This window comes from Sturnira hondurensis, unplaced genomic scaffold (assembly GCF_014824575.4).
Source record: "Sturnira hondurensis isolate 20B ecotype Veracruz unplaced genomic scaffold, ASM1482457v3 Scaffold0025370, whole genome shotgun sequence".
Taxonomy (NCBI): Eukaryota; Metazoa; Chordata; class Mammalia; order Chiroptera; family Phyllostomidae; genus Sturnira; species Sturnira hondurensis.
Genome location: NW_028098001.1, coordinates 13696778 through 13718375, shown reverse-complemented (window position 1 = coordinate 13718375; position 21598 = coordinate 13696778). Strand labels below are relative to the sequence as shown.

Below are 21598 nucleotides of genomic sequence, written 5' to 3'. Positions count from 1 at the left end.
ATTGTTCTCATCTAATGCATTTTACCAATACTTACAGTATGAAACTCCAATTCTGATATTTTCTCTGGCTGACCTGAGCCAAAAAAATAAACCCTAATAATATGATCTGTGCTTCCTGTGGCCAGAAACATTCCACCTGAAGAAGAACAGTAAACATTTATCAGTACAACACAATCTCAAAATCTCTAAAAAATGGATAATTTAGTGCAAACAACATTATCACAATATATACTGAATGAGTAATACTTTTACTCTAAAACTATTCCTATTTATCTTAAATATATCTAACCTAAATTTAATACAAAAGTTTGCTAACAGAGCTTTGACTAAGATGAACTTTCAATATATACATCAGTAAAGCTTTGATTCACAAATAATTTCACTGTAATTGCATAACCTTATGTTAAAATTAACAGTTATCCTCACTAGAAAACATGCCTTTTAACTGCTGAAATCCCTCTTACCCCATTTCCCACCTATTAAAATTCTATCAAACTTTTAGGGCCCAATTCCTTCAGTAAGTTGTCTTCACAAGTTCTGCAATCAAATGAGCCCGGCTTTCCTCTAAAGTCTCACTAAGACTTTGTCTTGTAACACATACATTCTATCTTCCATTACAGTAGTTTGTATATTCAATTTACTCTGTCCTTGTACTTTGAACACATGTGCAGTGCCTACATTTATGTTATTACTAGAAGAAAAATTTGTCATCATGGAAGTAACAGTAGAAATCTAAAAGTTAGAAACTGAGAATGTTTGGATATTAGTATGGCAAAAATAGATTCATGTCATCAGTTTACAATCACTTACCACAGGCACTATTGCTATCCACAATTATGAAATGAAAAGGTAAAGTAAAACTGGAAATAAATGTGAAAATAACAGGTACTAGAAACATTAACTGTTAAATCTATTCATGTTTTATTTCATTATCTCATCGATTCAATTCTGCTGCTCATAATTTGTTTTAAAAGACTCTAATACCCATCAAAATGCTGCATAAACTCAAAACTTAATTTGAATGTCAGCACTGTTATACAGCTAATTTTTAAAGAGGAAATAAAAAATTGAACAAAATAATTAATAAAGTTGTACAAATATCAACCAAAGTTGCTACTTAGCCACGGGATAACTCCAAAATCCATGGAAATATAAAACAGATTTAAAATACCTTTCTTCCAGCAAGATAACTACTCAATGATTCATTCCTTAACAGAGTAAAATTTGAAAATATTCTCTTACCAGAACATTATAATCTTCTTAAAGAAAAATAGTCATGTGAGTATATCATCTAAACTCTAGCAAAGTTCAAACATTATTAAATTAATTTTTATCTTCTGGCATATGTAAAAATGTGATTTACATTACAAGAGTAAATATTTTCCAAAATTTTGTGTTCTACTATAAGCTAGCTTTCTTTCTTCTCTTTCTCTCTCTAAAAAAAAAAACAAAAACAAAAACAGAAAAACCAAACAGAATAGACACCTAGTTCTCACAGCTCTGGAGGCTGAGAAGTCTGAGAGCAGGATGTCAACAAGTGGGTGGGAAGGACAAAAACATTCAGTCCATGACAGTACTGTAAATGAAGTCAGGGACCTTGGAGGTATCTTTATCATAGAATGTCCCATTTTCATTTCCTGTGCCTTAACAAATCTATTTAATCCATGAAAATTCTGGCATATAATCAACAGCTCTACCACCTCTAAAATACAGGTTCTGTGTCTTTACATACAACATACGTACACTGTGTACATCAAAAGCTTTTTTTCATGGGTCACATTGTCTTTTGACCATTTTGCACACAAATTACTTGGTGCAAGAAAACTTTCTAGGGTAGAGCTTACCTCAAGCACATAACTGCCTTTGAAAATACAAAGTGAAGAAAAACTAGGTTTACAGTCGTATGTGAAATGGAATTTATTATTGTATTACTATTTGTTAATTATTGTACTATTTTCCATACAAACAAGTATATATGTTTTTTTTGCCCCATCCTGTATAATATCCAGAAAAAGAAAAAGATTCTAATGTGCAACTTTAAGCAGAAAATTAAGAAAAAAAAAAATCTTACCAGCACTAAAAGAAGAACAGATCATTTGAACTCCGGGCCGAGGGCGCTCTGTAAATTTTGCAGGCCTTGGACTATAAAACAAAAAATAAACAATTAAAAATATCTCAAAGTAAATAGCAACGCCAGAAATCACTGTTTTAAAAAATAATCACAGAAGGACAGAATTAAATAAGAAGCAACAGATGGCTACCTTCCTAAAAACAAGTTTGAAATCATTATGCGTCATGATCAGATCTTGTGGAAACTCTATGTACAGACTTTGTAGGAGCTCCTGATTATACAACAATCTACACATAAAACAATCCCAAAGCCAGTTGTCATACCTAATCAAATTTAACAGTTTCTCAGTTTTTGATAAAATACCAATGCAAAAATACAAATCAGTCATTTGTAAATATGAATACACTAGTAAAATAGGTGTGGACTCTGTGGTGTATGTACACCACCAATAACTAAAGTTTCTCAATATCAAACCTTATTAATAGCTCCCTTGTTTAGCACCTAATGACTTATAAGACTCCAAAAACTAAGAATCTTACATTTATTCTTGTAAAAATCTTAAGATTATTCAACTCAAATCAACTATGTTCATTCAAAATAGTGATCGATAGAAAATAGGTGACATGCAAATATACTTACATTAATTATATAACTGTGTTAAATATCTAATTACTATTAAGTGTATAGTGTTAATGTTATAATCAACCATATTAAGAAAAAAATTACAGATTTTACATACCAGCTCCAATATGGTACAATGTATTTGTAATGCTCCAATACAGTGATTACATTTAAAGTTCTATTTAACACACATTTTGACCTAGTTTTTCAAATTAGTAAAAAATTTCAAAAATGGAGCCTCTGACCTCAACCAGAGTACACTGTACAACTTTTACCATTTACAGTGTTCTAATACAGAGTGGTTTCAATTTTGTAATATTTTTAGGGAGAAAAAAATTCTAATCTATCAATTTTATATTCCGAACAATAGTTTTCTTACTGATATAGAACACAACAAAATATAGTTGTTAAATTTTTAAAATAAATTTTTTGAATTGACATTTATAGTATTTTTCTTAATATCCACAAGCTCTCAGAAAGCATGATGCAATTCAGAGAAACTGTAAGTTATTAAAGCACTCTTAAAACCTAAATTTGTCAGAGTAAAATTAAAGGAATTATAATTTAAGTACATTAATCTGAAATTATAAAGAAAAATAATGAGCTACAGTTTTCTTAAGTTTATTGATAGCTCTACATTTTTGTTAATTTTTTGGCACAATCAGTCATGTAAATGGCAAACTACCATTAAGTTGGAATTCATAACCAGAATATGCAAATAATCATATAGACTGCAATTTAAATAGGCTTTAATTTTTAAGGGAAAAAACAGATAAGCTGGTAGAGATAATTTATTTTGAAGTACATATCTGAGGAACTATTTTAAAGCAGGCCTTGGACTCAGACTGAATTCAATTCCCAGCTCTGCTACTTACTCAGGTTTTTGACCTTAGGCCAGTTAACATTTCTGTACCTCAGGCTCTTCATATGTAAAATGGGAGTAAAAACACTGTATCTCAGAGTTGCAGAGTAAATGAATATAAATGAATATAATAAATGAATAAATGAATATAATCCACATAAAGTGCCTATTACTGTGCTCAGCACACACAATAAATATTAGTATTATTAGTAGTTTAATTAGGTTCAACCGGTTCTACACACTACAACAATGAATAACTGCTATTTAGTTTGGCACAGTGGTTAAAAGTGGATTCCGACAGCATACTTCCAGTATCTGCCCTCAGTTTTCTTCCCCTTTGTCCTAAAGATAATAATATACCTTCTTCATAGAGTTGTCATAAAGATTAATGAGATAAAAAATGTAAGGTGCTTGGAACTAGTTTGGCAGACTAAGTGCTTGATAAAAATTGGATATCATTATGATTATCTGCATATTTACAATTCTAATTCTCTCCTTACATCTATTCTACATATGCTCCGACAACTTCTTCCTACTCTTAGATCTCTTGAGCCAGCTTCCAAGTCACCCAACCACTCAGACTACTAACCTAAGAAGCAGCATCTTTCCAAAAAGGAGTTGTTACCATACACATAAACCTTATATATAATAAAGTGAATTTATCAAGAGATTTGGTTTTCCAGAACAAGTTTCATTTAGTGATCAAACTGATTCTTTCAATTAATGCAGAGAGGTGTTGAAGTCTCTCATACAAAAACAGGATGATACTGTAATACAATTTGCCTTTCATTAGTAATTAAAGTGTCTTTGACATAAATAAGGTAATTTAAGTCCTGTCAAAATTTTTTGGCAGTTATCAACTATGTGTAATGCAGAAAAGAAAACAGGTGTCCCTATTTAAGGAACTCCTATTTCATTTTAATATTTCCGTAGCTTAAATGTTTTCAAGAAAAAATTATCAAAGAACAATACTAATTATAAAAACAACTAGAAAAACATGTATGTCCAAAACAGAAAAATCACTAAGCAAAATATAGAACAACTCCATGGAATATAATGCAACTACTAAAATTATTAAAAATGGCTGTGGTAAGCTGTTAAAAAATTATATACATTTCCCGACTCATGTCTAATTTTTTAAATATTATGTGAAAAATTAAGATAGTGAGTTTATGGTTAAATCTACATAAATGTTCTGAAAAAGAAATCATTTATATGTAATTACTCACTTTCCAAGTATAGAGATATATATTACTATATTTAGCAATGTAATCTTCAAGAGGCACAAAGTGTTTAATTTTGTAAAGCCATTTTTATTCCTATGCTAATTTTAAAATTGCTAATCACTTTTCTTCTCTGCAAAAACAAAACAGGAATAAAAAGACAAAGGTATCCTAATCAGGTCCATAAGGAGGTAAAAAATACACAAAGGAAAACAACAATTAACTACTGCTACTGTCCATATATAAATAAAATATTTCAACTTTTATCTAAATGTCTACAGAAAGTAACATTCTAAATATTAGGAATAAAACTAAAGTGAAGTCAATTTGCTTTCTCCAAAGAGCATGTCTCTGATTACAATCCTTTTTTTGTTACTCAAGCTGCAATGGCCCCCTCATGTCCTTCCATAAAAGGCACGCTCCAGGAATGTTCATACACATGAAGTTTACTTAAACGGTACTGTTTTAAAGAACATTGACTTACATCAATTATTTATTAAACTCAATTTGTGTTGATAATTTATAAGCAAAGGAGATCATCACTGACGTAACTTCCTAATCTATATTACTTTCTATTCAGAGAGCACAGAGACGGCCAACACTGCAGACACACTAGCTGCAGTACCTCTCCGTTCACAGACTGTCTATGGAGTAATCAGAGCACTTCCTCTCCCTAGTGGCATGGCACAGACATCCCAGGACCAAGGGGCAAGAAGTGTTCTAGTCCTGGCCTTGCCAATTTTTAAAAACTGTTTTAACTATGGGAAAGTCATTAAACCTTTATTTGCCTCAGTGTCCTTCATCAAAAGATAATAACTGTCCAGCCCACTTGTTTTGATAAACAGAGATAATTTAAGTGAAAGCACAAAATGCAAAAACCTCCAAGGGGGAGGCTACATTTACCTACCTTCACGTAGTTTAGTGAAAATTTAATGATTCTGTTTTCCTAAGTTTCCTTGGATCTACAATGAAATCTAAAGTTCATAGATGCGGTAATAGAAATAATTACAATTATTCTAAAGAACAGCCTTAGGAACTATAAGATTACATTCTCAAAGGATCTATTCGGATAAAACTATGTAGCACACAGAAATGAGTAGTAGTAAGACAGGAAAGAGCTGTCTGAAGGAAAGAGCTAGGGCTACGATAAGGATAAGAGAAAAAACAAACAAACATGTTAACATGAGATAACTTTCTTTGAAGCAAGAAAAAGAAAGCATAAAAATGAAGAGCCAAAATGATTTTGTTATTTACCCAAGGAGAAAAAGGAAATTTATTTCTATTGTCAACTATTTTATAACTTTTGTAGCTTCAACCATTTAAACACATTTATGCTTTTAATGTTACATCTGTGAAATAAAAGAGCAACTGACTTTATTTTAAGGGTTCCAGCATCCCACAGCCAAAAACAAATAGTGCCATCTGCTCCAGTAGAAGACAGATATCTCTTGGAGCCACTGCACAATGGTGAGAACTGAAAAACAATAAAAGAAAAAAATCCTTAAAAGAGTGACACACTGCAAATAATATACTCATTTTTATCAAATAGCAAGAGAATTAGAAAATGCTCAACACTGACGAAAGTCATGACTACCAAGTTATTTAAAGCCATATATTTATAAAGAAAGCAGAAATATTCCTTTTAGTGGGCTTTATGCAATGAATTATAAAAGTGATTTCTTAAAAAATGTACTTTAAATTATAACCAAAAAGATTTAAAAAACTACCTGTAGTGATGTTATAGATGCACTGTGACCCTGAAGAACAGCCAATGGTGCACATGTTCGAAGACACCAGACTCGGATCATTTTATCACAACTTCCAGCTGCTATCATGGTATTCTCATAGTTCACAGCCATGTCTGATATTTCAGCAGCATGTCCTCTTAAAGTAGCTAATAATCTCCCATCATCTGTTGCCCAGATTTTCACAAGACAGTCATCAGAACCCTTAAAATAAGAATGAGTATTAACATAATTAACTCTATAAATTTTAATTCCAAATCTTACCACAGATCAAGAAATCACATCTTTATGTGCACAAGTTTCCCATCATTGATCTTCAGTTAAGCATACATATAATGCAATCTAAAGCCAGTTTTAAAAATTTCATCTGGAGTTAATAAAAATATATAAATTACTTGTTTACTCTGCAACAGCAAAATAAGCACATAAAGAGACACTGTAAAAGGTAGTGTATTTGCAGTACAAATAAACATTCCAATATGACATAGCCGAAGTAGAGATTAGGATTTCTAGACTTTATTTTTATGTTTTTTAATTCTCTAGTTTTCCCAATTGATCTTATAGCTAATACTCTATTCTCAGATCTCCTTATACTCCACTATTTTTATTATTAAAAAGTTTTAAATATACAAAAAAGTGAAGAATATTATCATTAACCCCAGATATCCATGTCCCCAGATTCAAAATTTACCAAGAAGTTTCAAAGATTACATACATTAAAATTCTTTACAACCTCCCAATCTAATTCTTTTAAGAAAGCACTGCTGTACCTGACATTACTCAGAGGACCTACAAAACTGAATGATACAGACAAGTTGGCTGCTTCATACTGACAACAGATACAGCATATCATTTGGTCACATGGTATTGATAGAATAACCCTAAACCAGACTCTGCCAACACTACCTAGAGCACACTCAATTAACTATAAAACCAATTCTTCTAATTGATCTCTGAAGCAAAATAATGGGTCACCAATCACTAAAGACTAGTAATGGAATTTAACTTTGGTAAATTACCCACATTAAAATCTGGTATTACCGTCATGTTCATTTAATGTCAGGCTCTTCATTATAAAACAAGGAAGTTAAACTGGATGATCTCTAAGGCTCCCTCACATTTAAAATTTGGTGATTTATGTATTCATTTATCCACCTGCCTTGCAATTACACACGTACCAAAAACTTTGGAGATATAAGGATAAGATACAAAGACACAGTATTCCTGTCCTTATGAAGCAAAGCAGAAGACTGAAAATACAATAACATGTCCTAAAAGCTATACAGATGAGATCCAAACAAGGGAGGAGACTGTTTTTTTTCCTAAGAGGTAGAGAGGTAAGATCTAGAAAGGAAACCAGAAGCAGTGATCTTTAGACAGTCTTATGTATGAAGAGGAAATGTAGCATAATAGCTTAGAGCACAGTCTCTAAAATCAATGTCTGGGTTCATGACCTACTATGACTACTTCTTAGATGCTTGCCCTTCAGCAAGTTACACAGGTTTCCTATGTGTCAGTTTTCTTATTTGTATCTACCTCATGGGGTTTTTGCAAAAACTGAGTAAATGAAGGTGGAGTGCCTAATACATGGTAAAAAGCTATATATATGGACTATCTACCTACACTACTTTTGTTGGTGGTAGTATATTTATTCTCAGAATAAAGTCAAGAAAAAAATATTAAGGACATTTTACAGAGTATTAAGAAATTGTAATGGTGGGGACTAAATAGCAATGGAAAAAATATAATAAAGAGTAAGAAATAAACAACTAACTTCTAGAAAGAAAAGAAATACGGTATATAATTTAGACCACTTTTAAATTACCAAGCAGGAGAGTATTAGGATCAGATACATGTTTTTCAAAGATCATCCTGACATCAGTGTGAATTAGGCTATGAAGTAGAAAACCAGTTGAAAATTATTAAAATAGTGCAGGCAGGAAAGAATAAGTGAGAAAACTGAGATTATTATAGAAAAGATCAGAAGAGACAAATGGAAGAGCTGTTTGGAAAATTAAAGAAATGAGGATTATGTCACTACTATTTAAGGGATGTGAATGAGATATATTAAACTATGACTTACAGGAAGCTGGTTTACCTGGCACATGGGAATATATCAGGCATTTATTGAATTTTAAAAAATTGCTTTAAAGCATTCATTCAACTCTTGATTTGTCTGAATTCCACAAATGAAGTCAATTTATTCACATTCAATTAATTAAGGCAATGTCTGGTTCTAGCTTATATTCACAACAAAAATTAAAATTATGCCAATAGACAAAATGCATAAAAAAGTAAAAACATATCATCACAATATACATCACAATGCTACTACAATTCATTTGTTCTTATGTATCTGAGTAAGACTCTGCGCTTTAAGACTCTGCGCTTTACATTCTATTGTAGAAGGCATTTCACATATTTTTCATGTTAATGGCGGGGTGGGGGTGAGGGTGGGGGAACCTACAGCCCTTTGACCAAAACTCTACTGAAAGAAACAGTGGCAACCTGGTATCTAAAAATCAGCCTCGAGTGACTTTTTACCAACTAAAATCTAACAAAAAGACCCACTATAGTTTTACTGAGCTCATTATTTAGTAATCTCATAAATTTAATGTTACTTTATAATTGTATTCTATTCAGGCAAATGATACTGTAAAAAACAAAACAAAACAAAACAAAACACCCAACACCAAAAAACACTAAGCACATTTTCATCTAATGTGTATTATCCCAATTAACCTCTCTTTTCTTACATTAAATTGCAGGAGAAAAATCTTCATCCTTTCGAGGAAATCTCTCATCATTATCCTCTTCCATGATCCTGTAGTGTGCTAGAATCATGTGCCACCCTCACCCCGGCTCTCCAGAACCAGTAGAATTTCAAACAAATCTAAGGCATCCTTAAGCAATTTCTAGACCATGCATCATTAATTGTGATCATTAATTTATTTTATGGGAATGTGAAACTAAAGATGATCTCACATTCAACTAAGATATTTAAAAATGACTAACAGAAATATAAATAAATACACTAAGAGACTGAAATGGACTTCAGAAGAGAGAAAAATTAAATTAAATTAAATTTACTAGGAAACATTTTTGAAAGCACTATAAATGTGTTTAAATCAAAGGTAAAAGGACAAAATTCTTTTTGAAAAGACCAAACTGTAGAGCAGAATTTTTGGAAATAGATGAATTTTCTTTCCACAAGCCTACCTAATGTTAGTAACATTAATAATAAAGCAAAGAGTAGGAAATTATAGTGTTTTGATTTAAATGCTTAAAAAATAAACAGAGTTCTGGACATTAAAATAAAAGCAATGTTATATTAATGGTGAAAGCGATGAGAAAAGGGATGAGCTGTAAGACCATGCTTACAACTATAAGCATGATGGTTTGTCTTGGGTAAAAATACATAGGCTTCTATGATGTATGAAGGCAAGAAAGGTTATAATAGAGCAATTTTAAAGTAAACAAAGAAATTAGATGATTCAAACCTTAGCAAGTAAAACAAATATTTGAGAGTTATTTACTAAAAGGGGGAACAGGAAACAAAAAGTAACCCAGAAAAGGAGTTTAGAAATATGAAAAAATGAGAATAAGAAAAAAAGAAAAAAAAAGAAATCCATGAGCAACAGTTGAAAGTCCTGATAAAATTAGACAGCATGATTTTAGAAAAACCTCACTGACAGATTTTTTTTCTACTAAGCTCTAAGGCCTAGGAGAAAACAAAGTAGTCATTTTTTAATAATACCAAGATGCTGCTAAAATTGTGGACTGGCAAAGTAAAAAAAAAGTTGGGAATATAAAGTACACTGGAAGTAACGAGAAATTCAACTGCAAAGGTTTTATTTGAGAAAGATGATAAAATATTTTTTAAATGCCTGTTGTAGTTTTGGATTTAACCCAGTGAGGTAACTACAGAAGAATTTTAAGCAGACAAGACATGGTCACTACACACTCTTTTAGCCACAATGTTTTAAGAAATCCATGAGCTAGCTAGATACAAATTGAAAATGCTTCTTTTCTAATTCATTTTTAAATCAAATTGGAATATTATGCTGGGATTTAATGCTAAGCAAACAGAGAGCAATAAATCACTAGCTTCACTTTTCAATAATGTAAAACTCTTGTAATGACTATGAAAGTGTGCTTATTGATATTACCACTTTTCTACATCAAACCTAGCATAAACTGAAAAAAAATTACAATAAGAATGTATAGTTTTAGTTTACTTAAATACCCAAACAAAACATCACAAACACATCTTGTCAATGCAAAGACAAAACAAAGGAAGCTGAAAAAAAAAGTACCTTTTCTATATCCTGGGGAAGAAAAAAATCAGTGTAGATATTTGTGAAAAAGACTGGCAAGAAAGGATGAGACTTAAATAAACCTTAATTTTTTTTTAATCAAAAATTTTTTTGATTTTATTTATTTATCTCTAGAGGGGAAGGAGAGAGGGAGAGAAACATCAATGTATGGTTGCCTTTTGTGCGTCCCCTGCTGGGAGTTGGCCTGCAGGGAACCCGCCTGCAACCCAGGCATGTGCCCTGACTGGGAATCGAACCGCGATCCTCTGGTTCGCAGGCCCGCGCTCAATCCACTGAGCTACACCAGCCAGGGCTAAACCTTAAATTTGCCTAAGCATAGGAAGTTAGTTTGAAGTACCCTATAAATTTAGTTATTCTACCACACATAAAGCAGCCATGCACACAATGATAAAAACTTGTGCCTTTAAGACCATTAATATGCTCCTTAGCTTAGGACACAGAAAGAAAACTGAACTGTGGACACTTACTCTAGAATCACTGTTATTTCTCTTAATACTTTTAAGGACTCTGTGGCACCAATGACCTTTTCTTCCAGCATATAACTAGATCCAACACTGGATAATTCCTTTTTTTGTTTTTTGGGCTATGCCCCGCAAAAGTTCATATTTTGTGAATCCCCTTTGTAAACTACAAAGACTCACGAAAATAATCTGGGGTTTTCTTGAGGCAAAATTCAGATAAATAAAAACAAACACTGACATTCTCCATAGATAAAGCACAGGGAATGTCTAGTATACATCTAGCTTTGGTAAGTCTGGAAAAGTTCCACAGGTTTCAGTGACATAGCTTTCTATTTTGTCATACACCTTGGTATTAAAAATCTACTTAAACCAAAAAAAAAGTGCTCAACAACTTATATGAAAACATCATGAAATGACTTTACATATGGGTCTTTTAATCACTTAAATTCTATGCAGAGACTAAAGCAGAACCTAAAGTCTATACTCCCCAAATTTTATAGTTTCTGGAAGGCAAATTTTAAACTGTTTAATTAAATTATTTATTTATGCATTTAGTTATTTAAACTAAAAGCTAGAAGATTAGAAGTGACAACTATTTAAACTGTTCAATAAAAAGTACAAGATGGAGCAGTAAATAACAAAAAATCGTAGACTTCAGCAAGTAGAAAGCTGCATTCATTTGGAAACAGTATAGCATGTTACTTCTGCTCAGATGGACTTAAAATGAAAGAGTAGATCACTAAACCTTTTCCTGCTAAGAGAAGCACCAATCATAAAGACCAACCAAAGATTACCACTCTGGAATGAAGACAGAGAAATTATAGTGTCTAAACTTACCAGAAGCAACAAAGAAAATTCTAATTTCTCTTGCTACTACCAAATAGATTTAAGTCAGATTTTACCTCTTGGTGTCATTAGAACAAAAAGTATTAAATGTTTAAAATGCCATGTATTCTACAATGTCATTTTCTTATTCAAGCTGAAAAGTACCCTAGTCTTCAGGCAGCTAAAAACTGCTTACAATTTAAATTCAGTTTAGTTCTTTTGTTTTTTCAAGAAAAGACCACTGCTTTTCTCTCTTACCAATCACACCTGTTTCATCTTCCTTATAAATTAGCCTAAACTTCGATGTCAATCATTTCAACACATGTTAATTTTTTTAATTCTCTGCCCACCTAAATCACCAATAACTAACTTTGTATAAATCTAATCATCACTTGCTCTGATCCTGATCCCAAGAATCTAAGTACCATTATGAAAAAGAAGATGAGCAACTAAATCTCCAAGACTGCAAATTCATAAATCTGCTATTTATAAGGGAGGCTCAGGCTAATTTAAACCTTTTTAAAAATCCCTAACTGGTCTCCATTTGTCACTTTTTTCCCATTACCAGGCTTTATCACTCATGTCTAGAACCCAGTCCCACTTCCTAACCAAAACTTAGCAGATACAATATTCCACATTGACAAGTAGGATCTGTTGTTCATTGTGAACCTAATTAAGTGTCTAGTCAAAAGAAGCTGCTCTTTACACATCTCATTTCATCTATTTATTCATCTATCTATCCTCCTTAAACACCACTGTGTATCAATTATCTCCTCTCAGCTTTAAGTCTGGTTTCCTAGTTCCTTCCCCCTTGACCCACACAATTTTTCAGTTATCTTCCTATAAATTACCATATTCTAACTCTCCCATAATTAACTGAATATTTACCATCATTCTTACACTTTAAAAAAATAAATGCACTTTAAAAAATAAATTAAAATTTCAAATTTAGTTCTTAAGAACAGTACCAATGCCTTCCATATCCTCAGATTCATCAACTACTAACAATTAACTACATATGCTTCATCATCACCTTTCTTCTCTTCCTAGGTCTCCATATAACACACACACATACTACTACCATTAATTAGTCTTTTTCTGTACCACTTATCTTTTTCTGTACCACTTAAGAGCAAGCTGCAGCGCTGAAGATTCATCACTTCTAAATATCCCAGGGCGCACATATTTCTCTAAAACAAGGACACCAACCTATATAACTTGGGAAGTTAATATTGATAAAACTACCATTAATCCTCAAGCCCCGTTCAAATTTTTCAACTAGCCCAACAAATGTTCCCTTTTCCTTTTTGCCAGGACCCCATAAATCAACATGTTACATTTTAGTAATGTCATCTCTTCAGTCTTTTTCAATCTGGAATACTTACTTCCCCAGGCATTCTCTGTATTTTATGTCCTCAGAAATTTATAAAGAATACTGACCTTACTTATGTTGGATGATCCCTGACCTTCACTATGTTCAATGTTTCTTTTTTTTTTTTTTTAGAGACAGGGAAAGAGAGGGAGAAAGAGGGAGAGAAACATCAATGTACGGTTGCTCTCATGCACCCCCTACTGGGGACCTGGCCAGCAACCTAGGCATGTGCCCTGACTGGGAATCAAACCAGTACCTCTTTGATTCACAGGCTGTCACTCAATCCCTAAGCCACACCAGCCAGGGCTGTTTATGAACTCTTCATGAGATCTCTTTATGTTTTTGTCTCTTCATGATCAGACCCAGGTCATACTGATTTGGTATCCTAAAGACAAGGCTGTGTTTTTCTCAGTGCTCAATTCAGAGGACACATACTGTTAAGCCATCCCCACCACCGCTAAAGTTAACTTTGTCATGTTAGTATTTCCAAGGTTTCTATCCTATAAAGTTGTAGTTCTCTCCCTTTTAACTATTATCTTTAATATAAACCATCCTTCTTTCTTAAGCATATTTTACTGATTATGTTATTAACATATAGCATATGTCCCATTTTTCTCTCCCCTTTAACCCTCCCCGCACCTCCTCACCCTCCAGCATTCCCCATCCCTTAGTTCATGTCCATGGGTTGTACATAAGTTCAATGGCTCCTACATTTCCTATACTATTCTTAATCTCCCTCTCTCTATTTTATGCCTACCAATTATGCTTCTTATTTCCTGTACCTTCTCCCAATTCTCCTCCTCCCCCTCCCCACTGATAACCCTCCACCTGATCTCCATTTCTGTGAATCTGTTCCTGTTCTAGTTGTCTGCTTAGTTACTGTTTAGGTTCAGTTGTTGATAGTTGTGAGTTTGCTGTCATTTTACTGTTCATAGTTTTTGATCTTCTTTAGTCTTTTAGTTAAGTTCCTTTAACATTTCATATACACATGTCATTTCATAACACATCACATTTGGTGATGATGAACTCCTTTAACTTGACCTTATCTGAGAAGCACTTTATCTTCCCTCCCATTCTAAATGACAGCTTTGCTGGATATAGTAATCTTAGGTGTAGGTTCTTGCTTTTATGACTTTGAATACTTCTTTCCAGCCCCTTCTTGCCAGAAAGGTTTCTTTTAAGAAATTAGCTGATAGTCTTGTGGGAGCTCCTTTGTACGTAACTGTCTCCTTTTCTCTTGCTGCTTTTAAGATTCTCTCTTTCTCTTTAATCTTGGGTAACAATCAATTATGATGTGTCTTGGTGTGTTTCTTCTTAGATCCAATTTCTTTAGGATTCTCTGAGCTTCCTGGACTTCCTGGAAGTCTATTTCCTTCACCAGATTGGGGAAGTTTTCCTTCATTATCTGTTAAAATAAGTTTTTAATTTCTTACACTTCTTCTTCTGGCACCCCTAATAATTCAGATGTTGGAATGCTTAAAGTAGTCCCAAAGGTTCCTAAGCCCTCCTCCTCATTTTTTTCAATTCTTGTTTCTTCATTCTGTTCCAGTGAATGTTTATTTCTTCCCTTTGTTGCAAATCTTTGATTTGAGTCCTGGTTTCCTTCTCTTCACTGTTGGGTCCCTATATATTTTGCCTTATTTCACTTTGGGTAGCCTCCATTTCTTCCTTCATTTTGCAACTGAGCTCAAATAGTTCTACAAGCATTCTAGTTACCAGTGTTTTGAACTGTGCATCTGATAGGCTGTCTTTCTCCTCGTCGCTTAGCTCTTTCTTTGGAGTTTTGATCTGTTGTCTCATTCAGCCATATTCCTTTGTCTTGGTGCACCAGTCTGGATCAATGTTTCTTTAGTTAAAGAAACTATTGATTGTCAGAGTTCCATGCAGTTTGATTTTTCTGCCAGTTCTGGTTGTTTATTGTTTTTAAATTGGTTTTTATCTTTTTTGTTGTTGTTGTGTGAGGAAGCGAAGCATTTCTACCTACACCCCTATCTTGGCCAGAACTCCTCTACTTTCTAAATTATAAGTTGGCATTGTACTGTAAAGAAAAAATTTCCTTTCTCTCTCACTTATTCATTTACTTATTTAAAGCAATAAGTTTGCTTTATTAAAGTATACACTCATGGATTTCTATGTTAGCCAGTGGTAATAAACAATCAAGGTCTCTGTCCTCACAGAGCTTGGTAAAAGATACAATAAAAAAAGAACATTTAAAAAGTAAGAATTTCAAAGAATAATACTATAGGAAAAATAATGAGATAGATAATGATGGGGTATGGGGAGGGAAGGTAAGCAGGGAACAGTCTATAGCAAAGTGGTATCTGAACAGAGAACTGCAAATAAAGCAATCGGCCAAAGAAATGTTTCAGAGAAGACAATTCCAGGCAAAGAGAATAGCTCATACAAAAAGTCTCTAGGTCATACATGGGTTTGCAAATTTGCAGTACAATAAAAGACTAGTATAAATGAAGCACTGTCCTACAGACTTTTGCATATATCTCCCCTAATAGAGTCTAGGTTTCTTGCAACAAAGGACATCACTCATTATTTTTCCTCTAATTGACTGGTTGATCCATTCACTTGTTGTATGCCTCCTGTATGCACCAGTGTTTGGGTGCTATATATCTAAAAAATTTAAGAGAAAGTCTTTGCTATTAAGCAGTTCATAACTTAGACATCTAAACAAGTTTATTGCAACACAGTAGGAAAATACAATAAAATGGAAATATGAAGTTCAGTGGTAGTACTTACACATTCAGAAAACAGCCTTTCTTTATTCAATTGTCAAGCTTTTTGGAGTATAAATCTATATTAAGTCTTCAATTTTTCAATTTCTAATCCCTCCTCAATGCACTGCAATTTCACTCCTACTCCTAATACTAAAATAATCCTTTTTTTTTCCAGTCAAGATTATTAATGGCCTTGCCAAATCCCAAAGATGTCTTTCAAGTTCTAATTTACTTTAGGTCTCTATCTCTCATGAAATACTAATCTTTTGGCTTTTAAGACACTACTTCTTTTCTTTTTACTTTTTTTCCTAGCCTCTTAGGCAGCTCTTTCTCTGTCTCAGTTACTGATTCCTTTCCTTGTCTTTGGTCTGCTTTGAAGGGTGAAGTTTCAGTCTTCTTATTACATGCACATAAGGTAATATAGTCAATTTCCATATCCATTGATTCCTAAGCTGAATCTTCTAACCTAGCTCTCTCTCCTGAGTTCCCACTGCCTTTGAATATTTCTATTTGGCTAGCCACATGAATATCTAAAATTCAGTATGTCCTACCTTCACTAACTTCTCCACTTAAATTCCTATACCTAAGTGACAGAATTTTCTAACCAGTCACACAATTTAAAAACATGTCATCCTATAATGTGTTCTCTTGAATCCTCCCTACATTCAAATGAATATCTTAAACCCCAGAGATTCTATTTTTAATCTGTTAATTCCATCCCTATTTCCACCATGCCTCTGTTCAAGCCCTGATGATTTTTTTCATGGACCACTGCCAGAACCATTCCTGTTTATAGACTTAGTTTCAATCCACTTAATAACGCTGAAGGGGGTCATTAAAAAGAGAAATTCTACTACCCTTGTCTAAATCTGTAATTTTCTCTCCATTGCCTTAGGAAATAAACCCAATCCTTTATGTCATAAAAGGATACTGATGATTTTGTCCCCCATCAACATCAACAGCTCTTGCTTAATGATGATCCACATTTATTCTTTGCCATATCCAGCAACACAACTGCATGTTATATTCTCCTAAAGTTTACAAATAACTTTCACAAAGTCTGTAATATCTAGCTCAATCAACTTAGGTGTTACTTCTTAAATTGCCCTTACCATCTCCTACTACACAACAGATTAGATACCTCACTATCCTGTACAGCCTCTATCTTATCACATTATACCAATATTGTCTGTTGACCAGCTGTGAACTCTCCAGAGACAGATTTATGCTTTCATTTTCTATATCCTAAGTGTTTTAGAGCAGTGTTTGTCTCCTAAAAGACTGAAGTTTGTTAAAAGAATGCATAACCTCATAGTCTTAACCGTAACATTGTATTTATGAAAATATTTTATGCTTTTCTGCCTTAATTGAAAAAAAAAAAGAGACTTTTTTTTGGAAAAAAGGGGAGGATGTGGGTGACCTTCTCATATGGTCCTCAATGTACTTTTGCATTTTGAATGAATGGCTTATTATTGAGAGAATTCATTAACTTTATTTTTTCATCAGTAAATATTTGAGGCAATAATTCTGAAACCAAGTAAAAATAATTTAAAAACTGAAACAGAAAATTACAAAGCAAACTTGACTTGGTAATTATGCTATCTCCCTCCCTGGGTTCTTCTCATTAATCTACTGAGAAATACCCATCATTAAAATATTCTAGTATAAAATACTGGTAAATTATCCTAATACAGAATTTCATTTATCAATTATGATTTCAGTTTAAATTCTGTATACAGCATTCATAAAAAGATTTTAGTTGGATAAAAAATAAAATGGATAAAATTTATTTAAATCTGTCAATAAAATTAATACCAGCAGGTAAAAATTAATGACTGCTTACTATATATCTTGGTCTATACTAGTAATATAATTATATTGTATAATCCCACAAAACTATGGGTTGATATCATTATCTATTCTCCCACTTTTTTTTGAAATGACATACAGGCGATTAAAGGAATGAGGTCATCTGTCCAAGCTGCACTGCTAGGAAGTGGTAATGTTGTAAGCCATCTAATGCCAAGCTGATGCTCTTAACCACAGTGCTGTCTAAACCACTTCTAACTGTTCCTACTGAGAGACTCCCTTGGAAAAAGCTTTCAAATATATCACCTTACAAAACCCTTAGTAATAAATGTGCAAGGTCTTAAAATACCAAACACATAAATAGGAAATACTGGTTGGTCTTTCATAATCTATCATCTTTAAAGCCTTATCTTATCAACTTTCAAAACTGATTTTTAAAGCACTAGTCAGCAGGTAGTGTGTTCTCAGTGGAATGGGGGAATAGATAAAGCCACCTGACTTTATAAAGTATTATGAACAGTTAAAACATATTTACCCTACCTGGCACTTGAGGAAATAATCACAAAAATACAAGAAAATCTTAAATTACAGTATCCTCATATCTTTGCATTTCTATTCACAAAGAAACATTTTGGAATCTGCAACTGCAAATCAGCAATAAAAAATTACAAATGACACTGACTTTGGCACTTTGCAAATTGTATCACATATGTAAAATGTCAATATTTTTAGACTCTTGATGACACCATATGAAACAACATGGTGATAATTTTCCCTTTATTTATACATTATCAACAAAGTAAAATAATCTGAAAGCAGCTCCCTTTTCACATATCATCCCTGTTCCCCAAATCAAATGCTCTTAAAAGTAGGAATTACACATTTAGAACAGGCTGCAAATTTTTTGTGCAGGGCTAGATAATTAATTTAGGCCCTCTAGTCATAACTACTCAACTCTGCTATTGTAGTATAAAAGCAACCATAGACATCACATCAACAACTGAGCATGTCTGTCTGAATAACATTTTATTACCAAAAACAGGTGGCAAGATATATTTGACTCACTATAGTAGTTTGTTAACCACTTGGTCAAAATGGGGCTCTTCTAACTCAATACCACTCTGACTAGACTTATGAGATAGCAAAACAATTACTATTCCACTACATTTTCACTAAAAAATTTTTAAATTATGGACCTTGGTCAAATCAAAACACACACAATGTTTCATATAATACAGCAACCAAATGCTTACCATCCCTATTGTCTTTAAAGGAAGAATTCCCACAATGCACTTTACAAACATTAAAAATTAAGAAGTTACATATTTTTTATATTCTCAATGCAATGAAATAACTTTATACTCATCAAAATGAGGTACAAACACAATGTAATGCTTTGTTCTCATCATTTCAGTTTATTATTTTTTTAAGAATTCTTTTAAACATTAGAAATGATGAATTTACTTTGTTTTGGGAACTGAATTTAAAAATTAGTATATTTACTTAGAGCTAAATGTAATTTTCCATTACCATTTGAGAGTAAATTATTGTTGCAAATATGTCAAACATTTTACCAAAGACAAGCCTGTTCTTCACTGTGAAAATAATAACCTCTGTCAGAAATTTTTTTAAATTTCACTTTTATGTTGCTTCATAGAGAACAATGGAGGGAAGAAAAAGTAAAAGGGGAGAATACTAAGGTAGGAAAAATGACCTACAAATGCCTGAAGTGGATTAGAACCAGGGAAAAGACATGTATGAAGATATTTCCTATATCCTGCTGTTTAGCTGTTTCACAGATGAGTGAGTATACAAGTAGAGAAGTAGATATAAATAAATCTCAGTTTATGAGCATGTTTACTTAAGAGAGGAATCTATAATTGTCTGAACTGTGTAAAATTCATAACTGCTCTCTTCAAAGACAGAGATAGGAATTTCCATTTTAACTTTTATATACTATTTTCTTATTTCAAAAGAAATTAACTGTGTGAATAAATACATTACCTTCAGCTCACATAGTAGTATTTAACTGTAAGTGCAACCATACTAGTGCAGTAAGTATTGCCCTTAGTGGATATAGCAGTCAAAATGCTTAAAAATAAACTGAAAAATTTCCACAATTTTCTCACTTAAAGCTGAAAAGCTGTGCTTTTCTTTATTCAACAAAAAAATAAACAAACCCAAAGGGCCTCTTCGAATATAATATCATATACATTAAATTCTGAGGTGTAAAGAAGAGAAGGTAATGCACAAACCATGTTAGATATGTTCAGAATTTTTCTATCATTATTCTAAAGGGAAATTCCTCAAAGACTACTAGCAAGTGGTTTTCTACAAATAATTTAAACACATGCAGTAATTTCTTCTAATATGTGGAAATGCCCTTGGTTTAGAATTAAAATTACTGTATTTTACAAAATTTCAAATTGCATATTTGCTTTAATGCTGGAAATTACACTTATCCATGGATTGTGAATGAATATAATATAGCTGCGACTGTCGTATAATGTATCTTTTAGGAATTTTACAAACTTGGATAAAGTCCAGCCTTAAGTAAAATCATCTGTTAAGAAGCTAAATTACCTAAATTTCCAGTTTTTCACTAAAAGAAAAGACAAAAGTTTTACCCGAAGTTCAACTATAAGCAATGTTTCTTCAATCCCACATATGAATTAAGGTATTTAAAAAATTACTTACAGTAAATATCCGCCTGCCAGTTCTATCAAAAGTTACACAGTACACAGATGATAAGTGTCCAAGAATTCGTTTATGCATTTTCATGTGCTGATATACTGCAGTTGGAACAAGTCGTTCAAGCCTGTATTTCCCATTCAGCCTCCTTGAAAACAAAGTATCCGCTATCAAAAAAAGGGGAGGAAATGATTTAGAAATTATTAGAATTATAATTTAGAAATGTTTTGAATTATCATTTTTTAAGAATTCACATATTCTAATTTGTCATAGGCTGGTATAAAGATGCTTTCTAATGTACATGGCTCTTAATTAAAAGTATACAAAAAGTCAACAAAAATAAATTATTTCACCTGTAACACACTGAGTTATCCTCATTTTATAAAGAAGCAAATTCAGTTAAATGACCTGTCTAAAGTCACAAAGTAAATAAGGAATGAAGCTAGGATTTAAATTCAGACTTCTCTACTCTCTAGCTAATGAGCTCCTTTAAAAATCCAAATCATTTCATGTGATATTATTTTTTTAAAAGGCCCCTATGAAATAGATTTTCTGCCCTGGCTGGTATGGCTCAGTAGACTCAGCACCAGCCTACAATACCACTATACCCCTATACCACAGGGTTGCCCGTCTGATTCCCAACTAGGGCACATACCTAGGTTGCAGACCAGGTCCCCGGTAGGGGGCACAAGCGGCAACCAAACACTGATATTTCTCTCCTTTTCTTTCTCCCTCCCTTCCCTCTTAAAATAAATAAGTGAAATCTTTTAAAAATAGATTTTCTTACAAAAGTGGTTAAACTGGATCTATTAATTCTTAGTTTTCATCATCCACAAACTTATGAATACTCTA

General features: G+C 32.7%; 1 protein-coding gene across 1 annotated transcript in view; it reads right to left on the bottom strand.

Annotated features, from left to right (window-relative positions):
* PHIP (PHIP subunit of CUL4-Ring ligase complex) overlaps positions 1-21598 on the bottom strand; it is a 138341-nt gene that overhangs the window by 83609 nt on the left and 33134 nt on the right. Inside the window, exons 7-11 of the mRNA XM_037039367.1 lie at positions 20753-20913; positions 6505-6726; positions 6151-6251; positions 2072-2142; positions 36-136 (exon numbers count right to left, since the gene is read on the bottom strand). Coding sequence (XP_036895262.1) covers positions 36-136; positions 2072-2142; positions 6151-6251; positions 6505-6726; positions 20753-20913 — 656 coding nt within the window. The remainder of the gene's footprint in view (positions 1-35; positions 137-2071; positions 2143-6150; positions 6252-6504; positions 6727-20752; positions 20914-21598) is intronic.